Raw genomic sequence first — 23,704 nt, 5'->3', positions numbered from 1 at the left:
ATCGTCCTTCTAATACGTGAGGAGGCCGTGTTTTTTTTATTACTTTTTTCATTTATTTTCAATATTTATTTTTGAAAATGAAAAAAAATTATACAATAAAAAAATGTAATGAATGAATATAGTAATCGAAAAAACACGGCCCCATCAGGTATTAGGAGGGCAGGGTGTGTCACCAGAACCAAGGACGGGTGTTTTTGATGAATCTAACATGTTACAAATGGAGTCTGAAGTTATAATGGGTTTGTATAGGAAGGGGGCGTGTCTGATAAAATGAATATCAAATATCTAAATACTGAATCAAGCAACTTACAAACTCTCTGGGGGGCTCACGAAAGCCTGAGTAGACGATAAAATGACTCAATAAAAAAAAGTGAAATATCCCTTTAAGTTGTCCTGGAAGCAAGGCCAAATGAGATAGCAGTACAATCTAAACATCTACCCTTATTTCAGGATGTCTTCTCTCAATTGAAATTATGAGTAAGCATCTATGACAAAGGGCCATGAAAATAGACTTGTGGTCCTTTGGCTCAACTTGTCTCAGGTAAGGGTAAGTTGTAGAACATGGGTAGCATCACTGACTATTTTCTGAGCCTGCCTTAGAGTGGCCTGCTCGTATTTAATTATTTAATAACACATTACCCTTTTGCAAATAGTCTTATCTTTTCTTAACAGTTATTTAAACAATATAAAGCTAATTAAATGAAGTTTGTTATTCATAACCTTCAATTGTTAATACAATATTGCAAATTGCTCTTAAATGAGTTAAATTAAAGGTCATTCAGTATAATTGGAATAGCAAAGACATAATAAAAAATATGAATAGTGATTAATATTAGGATAATTGGCTCAATTTACCCCGGGCATTTGGTTCATTTTACCCCACAGCCTCTATTTTAAACAAAATTGGCTAGAATAATACTTCAAACAATTTATTTGCTAAATTATTCACATGGTTTTATCCATTGGCAAATCAGCAACATGGATGATATATTTTTTTAGACCTGGGTAAATTTGCTTTAATATAGGCCTAACAGTCTTTCTACCTGACATGTAGAAATCTTACTTTGACCGGCAAAAAAAACAGTTTTTTGTGTCAAAGAATGTTTTCTACTTTCCCCATGTGCTTCCCAGTTTCACAGCCAGGTGTAAATGATGGATGTTAAAGGGATACTTCACTTTCACATAAAATAAACATTAAAAAAAAATATTTAAAAAAAATGAAAGAAGTTATGGCAAAATAAAGGCCCCCTCACACATTAGTAGGACACTCTAATGCGTGAGGGGGCCGTGATTTTTCCATTACTTTTTTCATTTATTTTTTATATATTTTTTAAATGTTTATTTTATGTGAAAGTGAAGTATCCCTTTAACTAGATTTAAGGTCACATGACAACACAGTTTTCTAGTTTTCTAAAGGGGGTGGTTCAACTTACCCGCCATATCTCCCCCTATTAATTACAACAAAACAATGCATTATTTCTCCTCCAGGTCGTCCTTTCGTTGGCGTGAATCGGTCAAACGTGTCGACAATCATGACGACATCACCGGATGTCCACTCCGAAAAAGTTCATTTTGGACGTGGTCAGCGACTGGATGAATCCGAAATCCCTTCAACTTCAACATAACGTGTATTGTCACATCACAAGTATAAAGGCGTCAAAGAGAGGATGCGTATACATTTTTGTACAAGTTTAGCAGTTTCAAAAACAGTGATAAGAATAGAGAAAAGACAAAGAAATAAAGAAACAATGTCACATATACTTAAAAGTAGGGTAAGTGATATTTTTTTGTAATTTTCTTTTGTTTTGTTAAAATGTCAAAGTACTATATTCTGATAGTAATCATTGCTACAGAGCATTTGTTCGGTCACAGGGGTCTCTCCAGCTCTTTAGTAAACAAAATATAGTACATTTTCAGGTAGGTGACACATTTGTAGCCAATCAGGAGAGAGCACTGAAAATGCATTTTCTGTTTAATAAAGAGCTGGAGAGACATGGGAGACTCCTTTTACTGAACAAACACTCTATAGCAATGAGTGCTATCAGAATATAGAGCTATTTAACACTTATTTTAACCAAAGTAAATCACTTACCCTACCTTTAAGCATAAGGCATGAGGTCAAATTAGAAATAAAGTGTGCAAGTGACAGACATCATTTAGCAGCAGACATCAGGGGTCATGTAAGTTTGTGCATAGAGATATAGCACCCACAGCGGCATCCATCCATCTCCTAGTCTCACACAGCCAGACGATCAGAGATCTCTGCCTGCTGATACGTCTGAGGAACTCCACGAAGCACCGATGCAATCCTCAGCTCACTGAACTGTAGGCCCTCTCCTCCATGACTTGGTGGTGGACTACTGTACGAGCAGGAGGGTACCACCGGTCCCAAGTCTCATACACAGGGAGGTGGATGAGATTGTGGCCAACTACAAATTACTGGCAGTGCACCTGAACGAGTTACTGGACTGGTCTGATGACTCTGATGCACTCTATAGCAAGGGCTGGAGCAGGCTGTTCTTTCTGCCCAGCTTTCTTTTCTGCCCTTTTCTTTGCGATTGCCTGCTTGGGGGTCACAACAGCGCAGGGGACACAAAAGATCTCAACATGCTGATCAGGAAGAATGGCTCCTTCGTTGGGGCTACCCTGGACGGGTTCAACCGATCTACTATGAATAACATCCAAATGTCCCCATTCTATGGGGTGGAATTGTACAATCTCTACAACCATGCTCAACCGGGTTACACAAATTACTCCCAAAACCCCATTTAATGGAATTACATCAAAATGTCCCCATTCTATGGGGTGGAATTGTATAATCTCTACAACCCCGCTCTCATTTTGTCAAGGACCGCCCATACTTTCTTCCGATTGGTTGAATTGAAAAAGAACTGTCTGCACTAGAGGCACACCGTCTGAAGCGGACATGAGCCACGAGAGGCACTGCCGAGCGAGCTCAGGCGAGCGAGTCGCCGTGCCGAACGTTGTGAAGTCTGCTACAGCGCCGTTCGAGTTACGTCCCGATAGGGACAGAATCGTAAATCACTTTTGTCCGCAGACAGGTCACGTGACAGTCATTTGTGTAACCCGGGTGATAGAGATTGTACAATTCCACCCTATAGAATTGGGTAATTTGGATATAATTCCTTTCCATTGAATGGGGTGATAGGAGGTGGTGAAGGTACCTACAGCGTGGAAGCTGGACACTATCATGGAAATGGACAACCCCTCCCATCCCCTCCACATGGAGATTGTGGGGCAACTTAGTGGGAAAACGACAGATTCATATACCCCCAGTAGAATTACAATAGACTTGGTCAGTCCTTTGTTCAGGTAGCCATGAGGATTTACAACGAGGCACACGATGGCCGCTCTGCTCTGTCAATAGACCAATACCTCTGAAGTAACACCATGACAATACTGTATGAACACTGACACTCGCATGGAGGCTGTAGCGTAATATCATCAGTGTATTCTATTCCTCAGTAACACTGGGTATTGTACTGATACTACTGTTCTGTTGACACTGTAACAATATCAATGTTTCCTGTGATGTCCTAAAGACACTGTGATTGTGTTTTTGCTTGTGTTTATGTTATATTACATTATATTAGCTTACATCAAGCATTTGGCGGGTTGGTGGTTGCTGTCATGTTAATGTCACTGTGTTCTTTACTATGCATAATGTGGGTCATTGTATAGGGCATATACTGTTTTTATATTGGTTGTTTACGTTTTTGCCTAAGCATACGGCGCGATACTGTAACGACACAGTGATTTTGTGTATGTTTAGTCCTGCATAGGGCAGACAGTGTATACTGTCATATATTATCGTTCATTATTGATGTGTTTTTCGTTATATTTTTACCCATCTGTACCTTAACTGCTGTGCTGCCTCTGGCGACTGAATTTCCACCATGGGATCAATAAAGGTCTGTCTCTTTCATAATAACCCGTCCACATAATTGTGTTTTTGACAACTTCTCTGCACACACAGTGTCTGCCCCGACACTTGTGCCAAAATGACATAGGCACCATGAATGAATTTTACAGTTAATACATTCGGAGTTGTTACTATAGGACCCTGCAGCATTCCTTTTTGAGCTGCACTTCCATATAGATCAGTGGTTCTCAACCTTTTCAGGCCACGACCCCCCAAAATAATCATATTTGAATTGGGGACCCCCCCACCCTGACAATCACTTGGAATTGTAAGAGTTGAGACATTTAGTTTAACTCGGTTTCACAGATAAATATTGTGAAAATAGTGAGTGTTGTGTGATTGTAAATCTGCTATTTTTGGTTGTTGGTGTGTTCCCCACAGAATAGGGATGCTGGGGTTCAACTATGCGAGAACTTCTGAGAACTCAGATTAGGGTTCAACTGGTTAAATGTCAAGTGTTACGTTATTTTCAATCTGTCCTATAATGTAAACAGATATTCTCTCAAGTTTTCCTTGTGACATACATCTTAGGGGGAAAGATTTACATATGTACTTAGTGCAATATGACATAAGGTGCTATAAATAACAATGTACTTCAGGGGTGCCGTGGATGTAAATGTTATTTACAGGGGTGACCTGAGCCAAAAATGTTTGAGAACCACTGGTTTAGATAAACAGCTGTAAAGACAACAGAGCTACCGGTGTCACCAAAAAAGACTACTAAAATTGACTTTAAATACTTCAAACTGAAGAGAATGGTAAATACAGTTACTAATGCTGGAGTAACACAACCTCCAACGAATGCATTTATAATCAAGGTATTATAAATTAATATATGTATCTTATGACAGTAATATATGTTCATAAGGCAAGTTCTGTATTATAACAGAAACAAAGAAATAATGTGTGTTGCAGGAATATTATGAACTCATAAATGTAATGTTGAATTAATCAACTATAATCTACATGGGCAGAATAAAAAATTAAACCACTATGTTGTCTAACAAACTATGACATATGAACTGTAGATGCATGAGTATCTACATCAAAAGAGAACTAAAATCACAACCAGGTAAACGTTTCAGTCAGTGTACATAAAACACACAGAGAGCCTGGGCTTTGCTTCCCCCTGCTGGGAAAATTGACTCATTACCTGTATGAATGGAAAGCAGCTCTTTGAGGGCATGACTTTGTAGTTTGTTTTCCACTTCAGGTGAAAAACTACAGCAGGGTAAAAACATGGCAGGCTGCAGTGATGTAAGCAACACAGCTGCAGCTAATCACACAAATAATGGGTGTGTATTTTAGGTGTGTCAATAGTCTGTCATGGTTGCACATTGGGCCTTGGCTCTGAACACACCTATGAAAATCTAACACACTCACTATTTCAGAAATATTCAGAGATTTTCAAATGTATAGCCGATCTACAAGCTCAAAACGCGGTGTGGCGTGACGCGTTACGAGCTTGTAGATCAGCTATTTCCACCATATTTGAAACAGGGATTAAGCGGTTAATTCATAATATATTTTTGTAAGTTTGGGTCCCAAGAATGCCTTCCTAGAAATGTAGTGGAGTCAAAAGTACAATATTTATATTTGAAATGTTGTGGAGTGAAAGTTCTTTAAAAAGAAAACCTTCAAAAAAGTATATGTACAGCACTCAAGTAAATGCACGTAGTAACTGTCCACCACTGACTTGAATTAAAGGGGCATGACATGACACCCCAGGCTGATGTTGTAGTTTGTTTTCCAGTTCAGGTTGAAAACAACAGCAGATTAAAAACATGGCAGACTAGTAAACAACACAACTGCACCAAACAAAATGTACTTATAGTTTGTACTTTTGAATACTTGAGTTTTACTTGAGTCTCTAACAGATGTTGGTGTGCCTCTGTTATAATACAGAACTAGCTGTATGAAGTTATGTTACTATCCTATATTAAAATTGCCTAGAGGGTCAACCGGCGGTGGGTCGACGGTGGGTCGACGGTGGACGGTGGGTGCACATCACAAACGTAACATGCAGAACTGCGAGGCGCACCGTTGCTCCAATCCGCACCAAATTTGTCACCAACGCTGGTCAAGGGTCTGCCATCAGAATAGCCACACCAGGGACCACGCGTGGTGGGGCCCCTGGGTGCCACGGGCGCACCATCGCTCCATCCCCTCTGTGTTCCTGATGGCTGGGCTGTAAACAGCCAGAACCCCAGTTCCCAGCATGCTAAAGGCCCCACATTTGGTGGGTGCTCTTACACGGCCAATAGGGATGGGCTGTAATTGCTGAAGCCCCACCCCCTCCGCTTTCTTATTGGCTGGCGTTTAAACAGCCACAGCTCCAGTTCCCAGCATGCTACAGGCTCCAAACCTGGTGGGTGGTCCCACAGACTTCCAATTTAATTAAAAATGATGGTGACCATTGCTCTTATCAGCACAACAAAGGCCTAGGTTTGAATGCTGCGTGAAAATCTAGTACATTAACATTACAAATGCATAGGTGGTGTTATTCCAGCATCAGGGATATCATTTCCCAGTCTCTTCAGTTCAATTTGAAGTAGTTCACACTGTGTAACATTCATTTTGAGTTATCTCTCCTGGTTGGATGAAATTGGTATCCTGACTTGAAAATGTATTTTCTGTTTAGTTAAGGGCTGTAGAGACAGGGAGAGCCCTGTTACTGAACACGCTGCAGCAATGAGCATTGATTACTATCACAACATTGAGCTATTTAACACTACTAAAAAAGGAACAAAAAGAGGGGGAAAAAATCACTACAGCCTACATACAGCAGGCTGTCTCCCTCCCCCATAAAAAGTGACTTCTAAAACGGCTAATCCCGTTCCTGGATTCTGATTGGCTGGTTTCCGTTTAGTAGACGTGACATATGAAAGGGATAATTGATGGCGCACCGGTCGTTGTTGAGAAATAATCCCCGACAGGATGATTAAACCCCGAGACGAAGCCCTCTGGGTTTAATCAGGGCTCTGACGCGTCGTGCCTCACTACACCGCTCAGACATTATAAAATACACGGTAAACTGCGACCTCTCGTGGCTTATTGATTAAAAAAAGCATCATAAGTGTTTTAAAATACATTAAACAACAACATGAGTGTAAACAGACAATATAGGTACATAATATTAAGTGAAGTCTAAGCTGCTATGAGAGAGGTCTCTCGGCTGCTTGTCAAACCACACTCACGCACACGCACACGCACACGCACACGCACACGCATACATCCTTCATCTCAATGCAGCTTCACTGGCTGATGTCATCTCATACTAGCTTGAGTTTGCATGTCGTCGCCTTGCTAAACTAATGGCCTACGTCATTTTTTAAAAGTTTTTCAGGAAAAATAAAAAACTGATCCAAAACAAAACTATATGATATTTCTTAATCATTTCACCCAAAGTGTTTATAACAAATTATGACTATTTAAATAGAAATAACACTGTCTGTCAGTTATGTAACATAAGAGATTTAAATAGGTTTAAATAGGATTAAATCTGACTTAGGCAATTTTTTTAATGGCCTAAATCAGTAAATAATTTGGCCTATGTCACAAAACCATGTGACTTAGGCAAAAAAATGCCTATTTTGGCCTAAGTCACACTAGGGAGTTAGGCCATTATACTAAAAGGGGAGTGAACAGCATGATCCTTTTCAATTAGGAGATGGGCGATTTTACCAGAGGTGGCCAGTGTCGGAGCTGACTTAGGCAAAAATATCATTTTCCTCAAAAAATGACTTAGTTGTAGGCCATTAGTTTAGCAAGGTGACGATGTGTGTGTGTGTGTGTGTGTGTGTGTGTGTGTGTGTGTGTGTGTGTGTGTGTGTGTGTGTGTGTGTGTGTGTGTGTGTGTGTGTGTGTGTGTGTGTGTGTGTGTGTGTGTGTGTGCGTGCAATGGCCATAATAATAATAATGGCTAAAATACCAACAGAGCGGAATAGAAGTGAAGTGAAGTGTACTCACCTCCTGAGGTACTCTGAGTGCACTTCACTACCAGAGGGGGCTGAGGTCTTTAGAGTGTTCACATAATGTGCCCAAAAAATAGCTGAGTCATGGGCTGAGTCCACTTCAGGACCAGCGGCTTCGAATGCTATCAATGCATTGAATGGGAGATGTGAAACTAAAAACAAACAGTGGTGGAAAAAGTACTCACATTTTTTACTTAAGTAAAAGTATCAATACTGCAATATAAAAATACTCTGTAACAAGTAAAAGTCCGGAATTCAAAATGTACTTGAGTAAAAGTACAAAGGTATTGGCATCAAAATAAAGTACCAAAAGTAAAAGTACTCATTGTGCAGAATGTCCCATTTCAAGTTTTCAAATGTATACAAATCTTTTGAAAATATCAGATCTACAAGCTCACAATGTGAGCTTGTAGATCGGCTAATTTCAAATGGCCGAAATGTAACGATAGGGCTGAAGTGGCTAATGTACGTTTTGTAATAATAATCAAAATCTACAAAGTAACTAGTAACTCAAGTTTTCGAATAAAGTTTTCGAATAAATGTAGTGGAGTAAAAGTACTATAGATAGATAGATAGATCGATAATTTTATTTCTGTGTCCTGCACACAAAGTGCCCAACCCTCATGGGTTTATAAGACACCATTTTACGTTTATAACATGTTTTACAATGTATTCACGTAGTACATTCAATTACATCTCAGAATTATACCTCAAAATTATACAGACTGTTCTGTCTTCTCTCCCAAGCTTGACAAATAAAATCTGCTACAACAAAAACTCCTTTAACAAAACATATCTAAAATTTGTCATAATCATCCAACTCAAGGAAATTTCCACAAATAGAAGACATCTTACTAACAAATACCTCTCTTATATCATCATACTTTGAGCAATAAAACAAAAAGTGTACCTCATTTTCAATTTCCCCAAGTTCACAAAACAGACAATATCTCTCTTCCTCTGGAGTGGCATTAAACCTGCCAGTCTCCATAGCTAATGGTAGTGTTCCTGACCATAATTGTGCACATAGAGATCGTTGTCTTTTGTTTAAATTATACTTTACATACGGTTCTACCATGTACCTGTCTAGGTTCGTAACTTGGGCTTATACCATCTATCATTACACCATTGCTCTTTATATCTGGAAAACATTGTACTTCTAATTTTGTGAACGTCACATATTAACTTATTTTGAAAAATAAAAAACAAATCATTTGAATAAAATAAAGATCTCAATTATTTTGTCCAAGAGTGACCAAATCTAAAATCCCAGTTAAAAATATTTTTTGTGAGTATCTGGTCAGACATCTTCACAAGCCTATTCCATAGCCTAACCATTTCACATTTGTGTCTGATGCTTGGAGGTTCCCATCCCATATCCCCGTTAATTGCCAACACTGGAGTCATTTTATGGACTCCCAAAAAAGGATCTAATAGCTCTATGATGCACAGTGTTACAACTTGTATGTTCCTGGAAACCCCAAACCCCAGAAGCGTAGTCAGACACCGGACATTCCCCTGATTCATAGAGTTGTGTATAGGTGTTGAATCCTAAATTACCACAGTGTTTAACTTTGTTCATGACAGAGCCCAGTGCCCTGCCCGCTGACTGAGCTAGGACACCAACAGCATCATTAAATGTCATGTGCTCATCCAATGTCAATCCAAGATACTTATACTGGTCAGTATATGACAACCCTATTGACCCAAAATTAAACACAACTGAACTTCTGTAGTGATTTTTGTCTGAAATGTACTATTTGGGTTTTGTCCTGGTTTGCCTCCAGTCTCCATTTCCAGCACCATTCTGCAACAATGTTCAGCATTAACTGCAGATCGCTCTCATGTTCAGCAAGTAAGACTATATCGTCCGCATACAACAATATGCCTAAACTTTGATCATCAACAGGGATTCCCAAGCCCTGTTAATTTTAAGGGCTAAGTCATTCACATAAATTGAGAACAATGTTGGAGACAAAATGTCTCCTTGTTTCACCCCAAATTGTTGAGGGAACCATCCAGTTCTGTATTCATTAATCTGAACACAGGCAACAGGTGCTTGGTAAAGAGACTTGATGGCATTATAAACTTTTCCATTGACTCCCCATTTTAACAACCTATACTGTAGAAAATCTCTATTAATCCAATCAAACGCCTTCTTGAAATCGATAAAACAAGCAAAGGTGGATTTATTCTATATTTGGATCCGAGATGTAGTGGAGTAGAAGTAAAAGTATTGGAAATTGGAAATACTCAAGTAAAGTACAAATACCTCGTACTTAAGTACAGTACTTAAGTAAATGTAAGTAAATGTTACTTTCCACCACTGAAAACAAGATCACACTGCACAACACCTGTCTGTCTGTCTGTCTGTCTGTCTGTCTGTCTGTCTGTCTGTCTGTCGGTCTGTCGTTCTGTGAACCAAATAACTCATGAATGGTCAGTATAGGCTGCCAGACAGAGATCATCAACTTCCGGGTGTCAAAGCAAAGGTCAAAAGGCTCAAGAGGTAGAGCGGGCCGCTTGAACACGGAAGTTCCAGGTTCGATCCCCTGCTCCCCCTGTGTTAGTGTCGAAGTGTCCTTGAGCAAGACACTGAAACCCTAACAGCTCCTGATGAGCAGGGGTGTGTGTGTGTGTGTGTGTGTGTGTGTGTGTGTGATGACCATTGATGACAAATAGCAGATCTACAAGCTCACAACGCTTATGATCTTACTGAGCTTTGCAATATACAATAGCAGCAGTACTCCAAAGTTGACGTCTATATGTAATAAACCGTTGTTACCTGTGGAGGTAAGTGTGACTCCATGGATGAAGCAGAAGTAATGCTCAACCTCTGAAAGTGCACAACTGTAACAAGACACATTTTTAGCTTTATTGGAAATCCATCGTTATACAGACCTGTGAAATTCCTCTGTGAAATGCAAACTCAATGTTGTAATTCACAGGTTAATAAACAATTGAATCACATTATTAAACTGCAGAGGAACTGGATATTAATGACACTTAGTAGCTAATTAGTATGTGTGTCAGCCTTGTAAATGCAAAGTCTAGTTATTTTCCAATTCCCCCTTTCATCTATCTATCTATCTATCTATCACACTTTCTCTTATAAAAGTGTATCTATCTATATCGCCTTTTCTGTATATATATATCTCTGCTGTCCGGCAGAAACCAACTCCAAATTGTTCATCATTGATAAGAACAGCTGAATGGACCTCCAAGCTCACAATGAGGTTGGAGGTCAAAAGGGGGTGGAGCCTGGAGTCAGCAAAACTGGTTTAGCAGAAAGTTTGAGGATCCAACGGAGTTAGCTGGTTTTGTCAGAAGCGCTTTTTAATACTTTTCATTGGTTATTTTTTTTTTAATGGCCCTGATTTATGGGGGGAAAAGGCGCCAAAATGGAGTTAGCTGGTTTCTGCCGGACAGCAATGATCGATCGGAAATGTGACATTTGAATAATAATAATAATATTAATAATCATTAAAGAAAGAAAGAATCATCCAGATTTTAGACTCAGTTCCATTTTTATTCAACCCATAAGTCACTTTTCACAATCTTCTTGGAAGACAACAGCATCTTAATTCCTTTATTCTCATCTCATTTTGGCCAATGGGGGATTGGTCCAAAAAGCAAAGCACAGGAGGGCTCAAAGAGAGACATGTACTGTTATGGATTGTCTAAATGACGTTGCTTTAATGGTGGATACACGTTGTTAATTAACCAGCAAACACGTCGACTAGCGTCAACTTACAAAAAACAGTGCATAAAACGTTGTGTTTTTCCGTACAGGTTTTTGTTTTTGTTGCAAGGCAATCATTTGATGACCGGCGGAGGGTCTGGTATAGGAGACTCACGGGAAACTCCGCCGGTCATCAAATTATTGGCTTGAATGCGACAAAAAAAAAAGTCTCCATGAATTCAAGGCTTCATGAGGTGTGTAATTAATAGAAAATAAGCTTTTTTTTTTGGGTGAACTACTCCTTTCAACTTACAGGATTTTACTGCGTAGATGTGCTCAAAAATAGCAAATGACAGAGTCACAGGAGGACAAAATATGGGAACGACATACTCAAGATAAAAAATAAAACACGTTAACTGGATATGTACCTATCATGGGCAACATTAACTGTTTGCAAACACAGTATGCACTGAAAACAGTGATGTCTTCACCTTTGACTTGTGGCAAGAGTTAACCCAAGTCTAATCAATGAATCGATCGATCAAAAACACTGGTGTCTGAGTGCTCACAGTTTTCCGCAGGGTTTAGGACAGTGCATAGGTGCTGTGCAGTGCATCTTTTTATGAAATGATACAGGACCGGAATAAAATGTGAGATTTGGACCGTGAATGAGATTTGCAAACATTTCAGCTCCAGTTCTTCTTTTACGTTCCAAAACACGTTTCTTTTGTACTTAACCCATTAAGACCGGGAACGCGTCTGTGTGTCATTTTTAGATTTCTTTGGCTATTCAAAAATAGCAGATATACAAGCTCATAGCGTACCGGTCTTAAAGGGTAAATACAAGTTTTCCAGCTTTCCAAACTAATCTTTTGACATCGTCATGAACCAATATTAAGAGACCTACGTACGGTGTCTGGAAGTTTAAGTATCTGATATCTGTAAGACGTATAACAGTGAAACTTATGGAAAATGTTAAGAAGAACTTTAAGATATGCTACGGATTATCTCTCTTAAAACGTTGTCACAGGTATGTATTGGCACAGAGTTTTTTTTACCTTATAATAAGGAATGCTTTGATCACATTCTGCTTGTTTCTTATGATGGATGCATGGACCCCCTGCCAGCTAATGGGGTCCTTGACCTCTATAGTTTCACCTATGGAATTAGCTTCAGGACCATCAACTCTCTGTCCTGTATAGATTTCCATACAGTATATTGTCGCTGTCAGGCAGAAACCTTGTATCTCCATACTTCAATACTTTTTTTTGTTTTCGTCACTTAAAAGTCACAAAAGTGGTGAAAATAGCCGATCTACAAGCTCACAACGCATCGCGATACGACACATTGTGAGCTTGTGGATCAGCTGTTTTAGCTATTTCTGAACATTTCCGTTCCATTTCCTGAAAAGTAGCGGTTTTGGACATACAAGGTTTCCCTATGAAGACCAGAAGAGGACAGTTTTTTTTTTAAGACAAGCGGTGGAAAAGTAACTTAAGTATATTTTGATGCCAATACATTTTGGTCTTTTTACTCAAGTAAAATCTTTGAATGTAGGCCTTCTACTTGTAACAGAGTATTTCTACATTTTTGGTATTGCTACTTTTACTCAAGCAAAAAACGAAATCGGAATACTTCTTCCACCACTGGTTAAGACTACATGAAGACCAAGCATTCAGTCTCGCAGGGACATCAGTGAGATTCCTTGTTGAATGTAATGGATTACTCTCATCTGATCATGTGGTCACAGCTAGCCCATATTAGCCAACCTTGTTAGCGCACATCTAGTCGCCCCGTTGATTCCTAACGAGGACTAACGAGAGATCAGTGACATTAAGACTAATAAGTGACATTAGCATGTCAGAAAAGACAACATTCAGCACAGAAACTAAAAAAATACATTGTATAACACATGAAACAAAAACAAAACTTAAAGCGCAATGGCACTTTGGTAGAGGTTTGGGTTGCGTAGTTACCTTTTGTTGCTCCAAATAATAGTGAGATATCTTCAATAGTTGCTGTGTTGATTAGAAATTGATAATCCAAAAATGTTAGCACATAAACACAAACAAAGCTTATTCTGACAACATATAAAAAGCCGTACCGGGTTTTGTGATGTTATATTGGCAGAATCGGCTTTGTTTTCTTTCGATTATGTGTTAAAAGAGTGTTAAAAGAGTCAATGAGGAGATTATTTGTGGATTATCAAAGTCTAATCAACGTAGCAACTATTGAAGATATCTTACTACTATTTAGAGTTGCCTCACGACAAGGTAACTACTCAACCCAGACCTCTACCCAAGTGTCACTTTGCAGTTACAGTGGTTAAGAGTTTCGAGACTAGTTGGGAGGCAAACAGTGGTTATTTAAAGGTGTTTTTCACTTCAAAACACTTCCGGGGTCATTTTAATGTCTGCTCAGGCTTTTGTGTGCACCACCAGACAGTTGTTGAGTTGCTTGATTAAGTTGCTTGAACATGGGAGTTTGAAGTTACAATGGGATAATATAGGAAGGGGGTCGTGTCTGATCGAATGAATATATCAAATATCTAAATATTGAAACAAGCAACTTAAAAACTCTCTGGGGGAGGCACACAAAAGCCTGAATAGACGTTAAAATGACCCCAGGCGTGTTTTTAAAGTGAAATACCCCCTTTTAAGTTTCGAGTCTAGTTAGGGAATGTGTGTGTTGCGATCCAGGTTGATAGTAGAGTGTGTTTGGCATTGGTCATGGCATGGAGGACAGGCAGGCAGCGCCAGCCTGGCCGAGAGGAAAGGAGGGGTGAACAGGTTTACAGGTGGGCGGCATGGTGGTGAGAGGAGGGGGAGGGGGGACAGAGGACAGAGAGAAACCCCTCCTCATGCCAGCTTCAAAAACTGGTCCACTTTGTCTTCTTCCACGGCCTCTGTTAACATCTCATAGTCCTGTTGGAGGAAGAGAGCAACAGTCAGCTTCAGTCTGCTACTAGTCACCAGGGATGGGACGATAATCGTTTTTAGCGTTTATCGTGGTGATTTTAATTTACTAGTCCATACCCGGGGATGTGCGCAGTCAAAAGTATTTGCAGACTTTGGGTTATACACAGTAGCCTATATGCTTAGTTAAAACTTTGGGAGACCAAGTTTGTTGCGGTCTTGCATGTTAACTGTTTCGTCAGTTTGTCATGGCTTCATTTGAACACATATCGTTTGTCGGGCAGAAATATCTCCATATTTCGACTTCTTATGACTTTCTTCTTTTCACAAATGAATGCCCTACTTCGTTCTCAAAAGTAGTGAAAACAGCCGATCTACAAGCTTGAATTTAAAGAAAAACAACAAAAACAACAAAAGGAACGGTTTTGAACATACAGTACAAGGTTTCCACCGGAAAGCAACGATATTGAAGGTGTTGCGTGATTCCGGCTCAAATGAAGAAACTGACATGAAAAATAACTGAAAAACTGAAAAAGGGAACTTACAGTCCAAGACAAACGGAAGAGCAAGACAGCCCAACTGGCTTCTACTTCCCGTATCTGTGTGACGTAGGTGCAGTGGTTGAAAAAGTACTTAAATGTTTTACTTAAGTAAAAGTATTAACACTGGGTGAGTAGGCTATATTATGAAAATACTCTGGCAGTCAATGTGTTAATACTACAATGTAGAAATACTCTAAGTCCGGAATTCAAAATGTACTTGAGTAAAAGTACAAAAGTATTGGTATCAAAATATACTTAAAGTACAACAGTAAAAGTACTCATTGTGCAGAATGTCCCATTTCACAAGTTTTCAAATGTATAAAATGTATAAATATCCATTGAAAATAGCCGATCTACAAGCTTGTAGATCGGCTATTTTCAAATGGCCGAAATGTATACAGAGCTGAAGTGGTTAATGTATGTTTTGTAATAATAATCTAAATCTAACCCTAACCCAAGTAACTAAAGTTGTAAAATAATTGTAGTGGAGTAAAAGTAAAGCAAGGTAATCACATTAAACACAGAGAGACAGTGTAGTGTCTCAGTAAACTAGGATCCCAGGTAAACCAAGGACCTAGCATCAGTCTAAAACAATACACTATCACAGCTAATCTGCACCTTGAAAACTATAGAAACTATAGGATCCCAGGTAAACCAAGGACCTAGCAACAGTCTAAAAACAATATACTACAGTATCACAATACTAATCTGCACATTGAAAACTATAGAAACTATAGGATAAACAATGGAACCTGGCATCTGTCTAAATAACATGCCAATTACATTGTAACCTTTGCATAAGTCTGCATGGTAGTCAAGAAAAGGCCCAGTGCTACGGGCTAAGGTGGAGTCTGAAGGGGTGAGTGAGTGTTCAGATTACGGCGAAACATTGGGAGCGAGCTTGTTCCACAGTTTGCATCGTTGCTAAAGTCATGCACAGAGCCTATTGTGGGGATGAAATGTGATAGTGAAAGCGTTGTTGTATTACCCCACAGTATTGATCCTCGTTAACCCATTAAAACCCGGGAAAGTATCTGTGTCATTTCAGATTTGAATTATTTTGTACTTTGGCTATTCAAAAATAGCAGATATACAAGCTCGTTGTGCGTCACTTCAAGCCGCGCTGCAAGCTTGTAGATCTGCTATTTTTGAAAATTCGTGAAGATTTGTGCAAATCTTTGAATACATGTATTTTTTTTTAACTCAAACAGTTTTAACTCAAATCTACTACTTCTGGGGGTCCCTGGAACAACATATTTTGAGATGGGGGTTTGCGGCCAAACACATGAAATCCTTGACATGAAAAAGTTTCATGTCACATCAAATTATTGGCTTAGGAATGCGACAAAAACAAAAGAATATCCATGAATTCAAGTCTCCATGGGGTGCAATCAATAGGAAAAAAAAAGTCATTTTGGGGGTGAACTATCCCTTTAATGGGTTAAAACAATGATTGTTTTTAATTGTATACATTTTTTATTCTTAGTATCGGTCCTCATTAAAACAATAATTTATTGTACTGTACCCCGCAGTATTGGTCCTCGTTGAACAGCTGTGGGGGAATAGCTTTGGGGTTTCCAGACTTGGCTCTCATCTCGTCCCTGATCTCTCCTCCCAGTGAGATGTCGATCAGTTCATACTGGATACTTTTACTCTCTAGTATCCTGAGTACCTCGGCCTGCTGAGACTTGATCTGAAAGAAAAGAAAAGAAGGGGAAAAAAAGAAAAGAAAACTAAGTAAAAAAAGTAACAAACTTTAATTATAAAGCACCTTTCAAAACATAATTAGGCGCTGTGCAATGAGCAACATATCGTCGATGTCCAAAACCGTTATTTTATAATTATTTAAAATGAAAATAGTGAAATTAGCAGATCTACAAGCTCACATCGCGACACGCTGTGAGCTTGTAGATCTGCTATTTTCACTACTTTTGTGTGACACTCTTGTGCCATGAGGTAGGGCTCAGAAGACAAACTGTTATAAAACACACAACGACGCGCTTACGCAACAAATGTGTTTTAACAAATTATTAAAACAGTCAACTGACTGTTTTGTTTGTTTGTTTGTTTGTTGTCACCCTTGGTGTTGAGCCTTTGAGACAATGTTTCCAAAAATAATTAATGACCCGCAAATTAATATGTAATTTGGCCATGGACCCCCATCTGAAAATATTTAAACCCCATACATACAAGATTTGTGTTAAAATCTTTAAAAGAATAGTCCAATTTTGTTCTCACAATGCGTCGCACCGCAACACAGCTTGCAGATCGGATCGGATCAGAATAGAAGTGGTCAAACCAATCTGTGATGCTATATTAAGTGATTTTGCTGGGGACCCCCTGGAACCCCTTCAAGGACCACCTGGGGGTCCCCGGACCCCACATTGAGAAGCGCTGGTTTACAGGAAACCACTACTATGACAGGAGAAATGAAAAAAATGTCTTAAAAAGGAGTCAATCATACAGGCTAAACAAGAGGAAAATTGGAAGTGATGACACAAAGAAATTACACAATTATTGGAACTGGAGGTTGTGGAGTTCTCTCTCCTGATTGGTCGAAATTGGAAACCCACGTGAAAATGTATTTTATGTTTATTAACACATTGGGTGCCAGCATTTTTTCATAACAACTTACGTTGGGTGCCAGCATTCTCCCCATTGACTGCGCTTTGCTGTTTAAAGCTCTAGACTCCACGAGGAGCAAATCCATGTTAAAAAAAACATCCATTCATGTTGCGCGATGACCCTGGCTACAACCTGGAACGATAACATTTCACTCGCGAGTTACAATGGGGGGGGATCGCGCATCGCGCATGACCGGTTTTCCCCACCGGAAACAGATTCGGAGATATAGGTGTTTTAAAGAAGGAAATAGACAGGAAGTGGATGGCAGCCATGTTTTTGTTTTTCCGGTGATCTATCTGGCCTATCCTTCTCAAGATCACAATGGGTACTCCCAGAGCTGCTCTAGCCCCGCCCGTGTGGAGAAAAACGAAAAAAACAAAAAGACATATTTCACGGTCTGGACCGTGTTCGGCACCGGACCGCTACTCTGCGCAAACACGGTTCAGACCGTGTTTGGCACCCGATGTGTTAAGGGGAACATTAACCGAAAATAGCCGATCTACAAGCTGACAACTCATTGTTATTTCCTGTGAGGAGGTTTGATGTAGAGGGGGAAAAGTCAGACCAAGTACAGAGCCAAAGGTCAAGTTTACTAAGTATTGAAGGTTTAAGTGGTTAAACGTCTGAAAATATACATTAAAGCAGCACTATGTAACTTTTCAACAACTATAATATAGTTGTTATAGCATATTACTGTATGTCCCACAAAAGGACATGTTTAAGCAATAACAATCCTCCTTCCATAAATGTATAGACTCAGGGTGGTCCCTACTAGGGGGCTTGACTGTATTACTATGTATAGGGGAGACAATGAGTTTCATCCTGGCATCTGCCAAGGCACCAAGGCAGAACTGCCAGTCTAAAGCGACGACTGGCCAATCACAAGCGCGTCCTCACCGGACATGCTTTGCAGAGAATCTTGGGTAATGAAGTCAAAGACGTTGGCTCCCTCGTTATTGATACCCAAAACTACATAGTGCTGCTTTAACTTGAATCTAACATTTTAATACAAAAGATAATGTGCAAACACTTGTTTTGTTTGACACAACACTGATGAAATATATGAAAAAGTTTAATCTGCAAAGTTTTTACAAAGTAGTGGGGGTCTCTGCTTCATCTCGCTCTCAGCTAGGGGTCCTTGGCCTGAAAAAGGCAAAAATGTTTACTCAAATCTTTGCTTCTGGGGGGTCCCTGGAACAACATATTTTGAGATGGGGGTCTGCGGTCAAACACATGATTTTGGGAGTCCTTGACATGAAACAGTTTGAGAACCACTGATATTATAGCAACATAAGTTTTTTCCAAAAAAACTGTTAGGATTTAGAAGATATCTATATTATATTTTAGAAGCAAATATTTGAGTTAAACTGTCTGCTTTGAAAAATATTATATAATAAATAAGATTTGCACAAATTTTCATGAGTTTTCAAAAATATACCATTATAAATATTCAAAAATAGCAGATATACAAGGTCATATGAGCTTGTATATCTGCTATTTTTGAATAGCGAAAGTATAAGATAATGGTTAAAATCGATAATGACAGATGCTTTCCCGGTCGTAATGGGTTAACCAAAAATAATCACAGACTGAACCTTTTAACCTACTGGGTTAATGTTTGAGGTCAGTGACTGTCTGTGCCTTTACACACCAAAGTCTCGTTATCTGACTTTGTGGTTTAATGATTAATTTATCCCATTAGCTCAATGCTATCTACCCGGGCCGCATTGAGGAAGTTACCACACCCATGGGCAAGGCACCAACTGTAAGCTGGCATTCAGAGGGTACGTGGGAAGGTGGCACACTATTGTAATATAAAGCCTTGTACATAAGATCATTCTCATTCATATTCATATGTGTTAGTCAACAGCGGTGGGAGAAGTACTCAAAAGGTTTAACTTAAGTAAAAGTATCAATACTGTAATGTAGAAGTCCAGAATTAAAAATGTACTTGAGTAAAAGTATTTGTATCAAAATGCACTTAAAGTACCAAAAGTAAAAGTACTACAATATTTGAAAATAGCAGATCTACAAGCTCACAACGCGTTGCATCGCGATGCGTTGTGATGAGCTTGTAGATCGGCTATTTTCAAATAGCCTATGTATAAAAAAGTAAAGTGGTTAATGTATGTTTCATAATATCATCATTTATATCTGAAGAGTAACTAGTAACTAAAGTTTTCAAATAATTGTAGTGGAGAAAACGTACAATATTTGCCTCTGAGATGTAGTGGAGTAGAACTAAAAGTATTGGAAATACTCAAGTAAAGTAAAAAATACCTCAAAATTGTACTTAAGTACAGTACTTGAGTAAATGTACTTAGTTACATTACACCACTGCAACAGTGGTTGAAAATAACTACTAAGTAAATTTACTCAAGTACTGTACTTGAATACAATTTCACTTGACTTGAGTATGTCCATGTTTGGATACTTTGTACTTCTACTCCTCTAACGACTAAGAGCAAAATTATTGCACTATTTTTTTTTTACAGATTTAGTTCCTACTTACTTTGTAGATTAGATTATTACAAACATAAGCCCTATTTAAGTCAAATGTTGTATACAGGCCTTGTAACGTGGTATTTCTACTTAAAACAACCTGAGTTCTTCTTTCCATGACTGGTCATACTCATATGATCTCAATGGATTCCATACAGACATAATTGATACCACATGTTTCACACACTGCAGTGTGTTTCCCCCTCACAAACACACACAGTCTGCTTGTAAGCTCACCATTTAAACACACAAAATGTATGGTATCACACAGGTATGGTCAATGGCCCAGCCCTGATATATATATATCATGTTTTAATGTAGCCTTGCTTGGATTAAGACAGACAGAGACCCCCCCCCGATTCTGACATTTTGTGTATGTCACTCTGTCAGTCTTGGACGCCAACCCCAAATATCCACTGTACGTCCGTGATTAACGGTCATACATCTCCATAAAAGGTACAGATTAAAATATATACATTGTTTACCTTAAAGCCACGGGTGTTACCCGTCACACCGGGTTCTTTATATTTAGTAATATTCCATGTAGACTAATAAAGATGCGTTTTAATCTTGTCTGCCCCTGAATGTTGCCGCATTCCCTCGTTTCCATGGAGTGTAATACCGGCTTTCACCTGTTGAAACAGCGCCACTGTACTCATTGAGGAATACGGCGACATTCAGTCACAGACGGCATTAAAACACGTCTTTATTAAACTCTGTGGAATATAACCGAGCATAAAGGGGCATGTACGGTCGGGTAACATCCATAGCTTTAAGGTTGGACCTTTATATTTTTAATTTGTACATGTATGGAGTAGCATAGGGCCATTAAAGGACGTACAGTGAATTTATGTCAGTGAAATAGTGAATACATCTTCTTCAATGGAAGCGATGGCAGCTTATTGCTGCCACCTGACTAGCCACGTCACGACAGTCATGGATGAACTTCAACCTGGTGTTTGCACTTTCTCCATTTACAGCCAGTACATATACATGAACGTTCAAATTTCAAATATAAAGTGCTTAGCCCATGGCCATGGGTGTTAAAATTATGTACGGGCCCTCAAAAGTACTCGTATCTTCCGTATTGTTCAATAAAAAGCATTTTAAACCGATCGGTGGCCATTTGCTCATAGACTTATAATGTGTCCGAGTGCAATACACCTCCCAACCGACGGGGTCGCGTAGTTGAAAGCATATGGAGAAAATACGGATACAATAGCCACCAATCGGATTAAAATGCTTTTTATTGAACAATACGGACGACACGGATACTTCCGAGGGCCCGTACATAAATGCAACATCCGTGGCCATGAGGTAAGCACTTTATATTTGAAATCTGAACGTTTATGTAGATGTACGGACCAAAAGGGGAGAAAGAGCTAAAAACAGGTTGAAGTTCATCCATGACCGTCATGATGTGACAGTCATGTTTCAGGTCTAATCAAACAGCATCGGGGAACAAAACAATATGACTTCCTCTTCCTTTTCCTGGGTGGACTTGCTGCTGGCCTCAATAGTGTTCTGCACCAACTTAAAAACCATGCAGGGCTTACTAATAAAGCATGATGCGATCTATCATTTAATAACACAGTATAATAACAATGTCCATAACAACAAAGGCAGTGGTGTGTGTGCAAGGCAGGTCAAGCATTTAGAATACTGTACATCCACCACGCAGGGCATTCATTCTGCTGGGTGTGTCTGTATACGGATCAATAGAAGCACTATGTAAATGTGATCACAAACTGATCAGATCAATAAGTGGTTATAGTGATCACTCACCTCTCTGCTGGCGGTCACGGTGGTGTAGTAGATTTTGATCCCCATGGTTTTGATGTGTTTTTATTATTAACGCAGGGTATTTGTTGTGGACTGGATGTTTGTGGCGCTGAACTGAACACACACAGCAGCTCTCTCTCTCTCTCTCTCTCTCTCTCTCTCTCTCTCTCTGTCTGTACTGTTACGTACAAAAGCAACGCTGCCTGCGTACATTTAAAGAGACAGTACCATTCAATGTGGGGTGACCAAACTTTATGTTAGCTCCATAAAGAACCTCTCACTCCGAGATGAGGTTCTATGTCGTTCTCATCCAGAATCGGGTGAACGTCCGCCAAGGCTCCGCTGTTTACCCTTTTGTATACATCGTATCCCAAAACTAATGGTAGATTCCAAACCACACGGATGTTTAAGGTTTGGTTCGGAGCATAATATTTTAGGTCCGGAGCGAAACTACCCGTTTAAATCGCTTATTTAGTCAGCCTGTGGCCATGTTTCCCATTCAACCCGGAAAACCCCCCTACGTCCGCTGCCAGTACTGCTCCCGGTTTGGCTACAATGGGAAACATGGCCACAGGGGTCCGTGTATTTCCTGGCAGTTGGATTTTCTTTTGGTAACCACAAACAGAAATCCGCCCATTGCGCTCGTTTTTCATTTTTCATTTTTCATTTAGGGTCGCATCGGTTCTTTCGCTCCCGTTCGCTCCCGTGTTTCATTTTTCATTCTTCATTTTAAAACAAGTTACGTTCGTTTCGCTCCCGTCTTTCATTTTTCATTCTTCAATAAAAAATAAAAAATGAAACGTAAGAAAACAGGGTTTTGCTTTTTCATTCTTTCATTTCTCGATCTTAATCAAAGATACTGTAAAGACAAGACCAGAAGCGGAAGTAGATTTAGTACTTAAAAATAAAAGTGATATATATATATATTAAATATAATTTTATACCGTAGGCTACATGATTATAACATTACTATGGCTACACCAATGTTAGACAGATGGACATATATATAGATAGATAGATAGATAGATAGATAGATAGATAGATAGATAGATAGATAGATAGATAGATAGATAGATAAAGATAGATAGATAATATAAATACATTATACTGTAGGCTACACGGTTATAACATAAACATAATTATGATATGGCTATATTATTATATTAGGCTATTAACATTATGCAAGCTAATTATATTTACCATGGTTACGTCAATAAGAAGACAGACAGATCTATATCTGTCTGTCTGTCTGTCTGTCTGTCTGTCTGTCTGTCTGTCTGTCTGTCTGTCTGTCGGACGGACGGACGGACGGGCAGATATAGGCCTACGTGATTCTCTTCTTTTCATTTAGACATGCGTTTTTTCATCCAAAATGTGTGTTATATTTATATTATTTAGTTGCAGAATGATTAATTAATAGCAATATTACGGAATAGGAAAACAGAAACAAATCTACCTATATAATTTGAACTTGGAAAGTTGGGTAGAGACTTGAGAGCTATAGGCGTCGCTACTCATTGAACCATCGAAATTACATCTCTGCTGACGTTTTAATCGGATACAGCATAGGTGGACACTAGGGACATCTGGGCACCAGGAAGAGTGGGTACATGTGTGCACTGCCTGCAGAGATTGAATTCTTTATTAACAATGATTATTAACACCAGTTTTCCTGGTGCCCAGTCTTCCTGGTGCCCAGATTTCCCTAGCGCCCACTCTTCTCCACCCCTAAGTGCCCA

The 23,704-nt window shown here is 39.2% G+C and overlaps 1 protein-coding gene across 1 annotated transcript; it reads right to left on the bottom strand.

The window, feature by feature from the left end:
- Positions 1–11,425: 11,425 nt before the first annotated feature.
- Positions 11,426–22,109, bottom strand: sh3bgrl3 (SH3 domain binding glutamate-rich protein like 3). The gene is made up of 3 exons (XM_080443420.1): positions 21,969–22,109; positions 16,582–16,749; positions 11,426–14,523 (listed from the first exon to the last, which is right to left on the bottom strand). Exons 1-3 carry the CDS (start codon positions 22,011–22,013, stop codon positions 14,458–14,460), a joined length of 279 nt encoding a protein of 92 aa, XP_080299546.1. The 5' UTR covers positions 22,014–22,109; the 3' UTR covers positions 11,426–14,457.
- Between the last annotated feature and the right edge of the window lie 1,595 nt (positions 22,110–23,704).

This window comes from Gymnoscopelus braueri (genome assembly GCF_963280865.1).
Source record: "Gymnoscopelus braueri genome assembly, chromosome: 11".
NCBI classification, from domain to species: Eukaryota; Metazoa; Chordata; class Actinopteri; order Myctophiformes; family Myctophidae; genus Gymnoscopelus; species Gymnoscopelus braueri.
The sequence above is the reverse complement of the archived record's forward strand: the minus strand, read 5'-3'. Positions and strand labels throughout refer to the sequence as shown.